We start from the raw sequence: 5,000 nt of genomic DNA on the forward strand, positions 1-5,000 counted from the left end.
ATATAAAAAAATATTAATTATTATTTGAATTTTTAAAGTTTTTATTTGATTCATTTATGACAAATACCATTATTAGAAGTGTTTGAATTTATTTGAAATAACTTATATTTTTTTACAAAAATATTTATTAAATTATTATAAATTAGAATAGTTTAAAAACATTTTATTAACGATTTGATACCGATACAAATTATTTTTCGTAAGAAAATGCTAACATGTTTCTATACGCGATCCCAAGCACCCCCTAAGTTGATTGCGTTTCATTACTAAAGGAGTGTGCAATTGCAAGCTCAAGAAAATCCATCCAGCAGAGATTAGATCTTTGTTCCTTCTGCAAAATCGCAACGTAAAGATTTGGGCCATTTCTATCAGAAGTTGCGTGTTCGTTGTATCATCGTCTGCAAACAGTAATGGTGTGGGAAGTTTTCTTGTGGGTCATCTTCTTCATCATCATCATGGCCCTCATCGCCTCTAATCTCTATCAGGTATCACATCATTACAATCTCTCTCATTCCAATTCGTCATACATATGAATAGTGATCACATGTGCTCATTTCGATCGCCATGAGAACTGTTGAAATTCAGGTTAGGGTTTTGATTTTCACCTCTACCGCTTGGCTTCCTGATTAGGGTATGTGTTTGTTCCTCTTTCTAGTGCTCTAATTGTGTGTTGCGACTTGCGAGAATCAAACTTTTTGTGGAATCCATACTTCTCATCCCATAAAATTTGCAACATTTCTCAATTAAAAAATTGCATCTCTCCCTTTATTTGGGAAAATAAAGCTAAATTAAGTCATTTGTTCAACCTATTGATGGTATTGATTTGGGCCAAGTGATTGTTAGTAGAAACCTAGAATGGATGTTTCGGATTAGTCATGGGAGCATGTGTTATTGAAGTAGAATTTGTTTCCTCATATTCAAGTTATACCAGTTGATCGGTCACTTTGATTTGAATAAATTTCATCACAGCTTCTGGTGCTCAATTTCTTGGAACAAAACTCACTTAAAGTGGGAGCATGTCATCTTTTCTTGATGTATAAAAAGTAAATAAGCACTTAAGGAATATGATACAAGACGAAGGACCGTGTGAGAATAGGAGTTAAAGATGAGAAGTGTAAGAAGGCAGTTGCACCCTTGATCAGTTTTAATTAGTGTTGATCTAATGGTTCTAATTAAGTCCCAAAATAACCCGTGAATTGGCTTAGAAGGGTATTTTTAATGGATCTTCAATTAAGATTGATCTAAGGGTGGAGATCCCTTCTTACCCTTCTAAAAATAACTACTATTCTTGCTAGAAACCAACTCTATGAGAGCCTCAAAGTGGGAGCATATCATCTTTCCTTTGAAACTATTGATCCAAGTGTTGAGCACGTCGATATTTTGTGCTAGTCAAAGGCAGCGATTCAGTATGAAGTGTGGAATAGAGTGATTTTGAGATGAGAATAAAAAAACTAGTTTTCCAAGATGCAGAGGGAGAGTGCCTATGATTTCTTGAGCACCACAACCAAGTTAACTAATGGCATCTCCCTAAAGGTTTGACTACATAATCAAATAGAGCTCTCAAAGCTTAGTTCAGTCATCTAATAATCAATTTTGAAAATTATATAATAAACTTTAGTTCAGTCACCTATAGATAATAAATTAACAATAATTATACTAACAGTAAGAAATCAATACAGTAGCGTTTAGTACGGAGACGTGACTAGATTGGATGTGGCCAGACTAGACTGGACTTGACAATAGTACAAGACTTTACAGGACAAGTGGTATGTCAGGTGTTTGGTATGAGTAAGGTTGGATAGGACAAAACTAGACAAAGTTGCCCCTAAAAATTGTTTGATGATTTTATATTATCATATAATAGTTGTAAATGACATAAATCAAGTAAATATTTAAATAGTTTAATTTATAAACATTTTTTCACAATTTTCATATATATATATATATATATAATACATACGTATGTAATAGTACCAAATTTGAATGAAAAATTTGATATAATTGATGGGAGTTAGAAAAAACCTCGCTCTTAATTTATAAACTATATTTTATTCGGTTTGGAAGATCCTTATGAACTGATAGAGGCTCGGTGGAGGTTGTTGCAGCGAAAATGGCGGTGGGGATAAAGGCGTTGGTGACTGGTGGACGACGGTGACTGTGGAGGATGAATATGATGAATCGTGGTAGAGGTGGTGGTGGTAGCCGATGGTGGGGTGGTGGCAGTAGTAGTGGTGTTGTTGGAGAATAACTGTGAAGAAGGATCTAAAGATGGTGGACAAGAGGCCCGGTGGAGGTTGTTGCAACGACAACGGTAGTGAAGGTGGAGGCGGTGGTGGTTGGTGAATGACAGTGATTATGGAAGATGTGAAGATGGTAGACAATGATGGTGGTGGCGTTCGACAGTGGTGGAGGAGGTAGTTGTGGCCGATGTTTTGAAGGTAGAGGTGGTGATAAGTGGTGGTAGTGATTATGGTGGAGGTGGCCAACAGTGGTTGTGGAGGTGGGCGACGAGGTTGTAGTAGTGGTGGTCGTTGGTGGCTGCCCAATGGCTGGTGATGGTTGATGTTTGCCAAGCCTGTTGTGTAAAAACAAACTTTAACAAACCAAAAACAAATGAATAGGGATGCAAGTATACACCTCTAGACACTATCGTTTTCACAAGTAATAAAATGGTAAGAACCAACTATCGATCAACAGGGAAGGTAGACTAGAAATCTCAAGAAAGTCAAACTTTATAAAAGTCAAACTTTCTATCAATTTAGTAGCCAATACTTAATATAGATTTATTGGACTTGTAGATTGTGTGCCTATCCGATTTGGAGGCTGACTATATGAACCCGTATGAATCATCATCGCGCATTAATGCTGTGGTTGTCCCTGAAATGGTTCTCCATGGTTTATGCTCTGCTCTTCTTCTTGTGACGGGCTACTGGTTCATGTTCCTTCTTACACTTCCGATCACTATCTATAATTCCATGTTGTAAGTGTCTTCTTGCTAATTTACCGACAATTTTCTATGTGACATTTGAATGAAATACAAATAATGTCAAATCACCCCATTGTTGTACCCTTTGTACTTACGACCCACCCCAGACCCTACTTTTGAGTGGGATATACTGGTTTGGTTTAACATCGTGCTTTCTTGAGCTTCTGATATTCCCTCTCAGTTTACATTCTTCTTCTTTCATCCTTTTCAGATACATGAATCGACAACATCTTATAGATGTAACTGAAGTTTTCAGATATGTCGATGCTGAAAAAAAGTATCGGATTGCCAAACTGGCCTTGTACTTATTTCTCTTTGTCCTAGTGGTTATCAGGTTAGTTGTTCGTTTCCGTTGCTTAGATGGTACTCCTGTTCGTTTCAAAAGCTAGAGATGCGGTTTTGACTTTTATAGTCAAACAACTTATTTTTCAAGAATTTTAAAAAGGGCAGATGCATCAGAATGCGACGAAATTTGCTTTAGGGGCCGTTTACCAAATGCTTATCGACAAGAGGCACCACCATTTTTTACCTTGTCGGGTAACCATTTTGGCCATCAAAATGGAATGTTTGTAAGCGTCTCTTACCCGTTAAGTGCTAACCAGGTGAGAGTTCTCTCCCTCACTTAATGGGTAAGAACCTTGATTATTACCATGTCTCTTCCCGGGTAAGATTATCGGTCCTTGCCATGCTCACCCGGTAAGCGTTTGGTAAACGACCCCTTAGTTCTTGTTTATTCTAATGAAGTTTTTTCCCCAAATCAATGTAACATAATTTCAAATTTTCCTATTTTGTACCCATTTTGAGCGATAATTCGCTGATCTTGTAACATTTGATGACGTACATATCAAGTTTACCGTCCACTTTGCCATAAACATATTGTAAACGGGTATCCTCATCATCAACATGTTACCGGTCAAAATAGGTACAAGATTGGAAAATCGAAACATTGTTGCATCGAAATAAAAAAGAAGTTCTCGTTACACTAAATAGGAACTAAAAGCTTTGTTGGCTTTTGATGCATTTGATAAGATTTACGGAAAACAAGCGTAGAATACGATTTACGATCATATTTTCAACATAAACTCCGCTTGTTTGACTTCAAAAACTCGAAAAGTATCTCCATCTAGGGAGGAGTTAGTTTCATGTACTTGATGCTTGGCATTTTAGCAGTATCCTGATAAAAGCTCACAATTTCTGTTTGAAAATAGATCCGTGGTTGCTGGAAAATTCTCCAACGTCCTAGAACCCTTCCGTCCCACTAACGAAGATCTTGACATCCTTTCTCACGTTCTCGAGTTCTAGGTTCTTTTTATCATCATCACAACTCGTTACGTCTAGGTCTTGTATATCGGGTGCATGAAAAACACTATTGATATAAAGATCTGTAACTCGATAATTGTTGACGTTAAGATTGTAATTTGGGAGGGACGGAAGTTTCTTTTTGAAGTATATAATATTTACATATGAGATATTAAACTCTCTCACACATGAGACTTTGAACCCCAGAACTTTAGGGAAGGTGGGGGTTATTGCTGACAGATGCATGAATTGTGCAGGATGGTAATAGTGATGGTAACAGTGATTATCAACAATGTAATAGGTGATGATGATGAAAGATTACCCGGGTTCCGGTTTGACTTTTTCGATTCTCGCCGGTTTATGTCATGATGGGTAGGGTTGTGGGGAAAACCGTAGTTGAAGATTCTTAAAAATTATGGTCCACCTTTTGTTTTGAGATGTGATCAAAGTAACAACCCCTTCAGGAAAGTTGATTAATCTTATGGGAGCTGAACAAACTAATCAGGAAAATCTCCGGTGGTCTGGGCGTATGGTGAAGTTTATCAGTCTTTGTTTATCAGTTGAGCTAGCCGTCAAGGTGGATCTAGACATCTGATTTTGGCAAAATACTTCAATGCACCACTTAGAAAAATAGAGATTTTTTTAATCGTAGGTATTCGGGTCAGCTTGTTGCATCTTGACTGATTCTATGGAGCTTTGAATTTAGCAATCAAAC

The 5,000-nt window shown here is 37.1% G+C and overlaps 1 protein-coding gene across 3 annotated transcripts; it reads left to right on the forward strand.

Annotated features, from left to right (window-relative positions):
* Window positions 1–207: 207 nt before the first annotated feature.
* LOC112518260 (protein cornichon homolog 1-like) lies at window positions 208–4,932 on the forward strand. Of its 3 annotated transcripts, none has more exons than XM_025125893.1 (4): window positions 208–485; window positions 2,799–2,980; window positions 3,198–3,320; window positions 4,543–4,924. In XM_025125893.1, exons 1-4 carry the CDS (start codon window positions 411–413, stop codon window positions 4,652–4,654), a joined length of 492 nt encoding a protein of 163 aa, XP_024981661.1. In that variant the 5' UTR covers window positions 208–410; the 3' UTR covers window positions 4,655–4,924. The 3 variants fall into 3 exon arrangements, with proteins under 3 accessions (XP_024981661.1, XP_024981662.1, XP_024981663.1); XM_025125894.1 differs by lacking the exon at window positions 4,543–4,924 and adding an exon at window positions 4,195–4,454 and having other exon boundaries at window positions 216–485; XM_025125895.1 differs by lacking the exon at window positions 208–485 and adding an exon at window positions 506–585 and having other exon boundaries at window positions 4,543–4,932.
* The last annotated feature ends 68 nt before the right edge of the window (window positions 4,933–5,000 follow it).

This window comes from Cynara cardunculus (assembly GCF_001531365.2).
Source record: "Cynara cardunculus var. scolymus isolate 2C chromosome LG 9, CcrdV1, whole genome shotgun sequence".
NCBI lineage: Eukaryota > Viridiplantae > Streptophyta > Magnoliopsida > Asterales > Asteraceae > Cynara > Cynara cardunculus.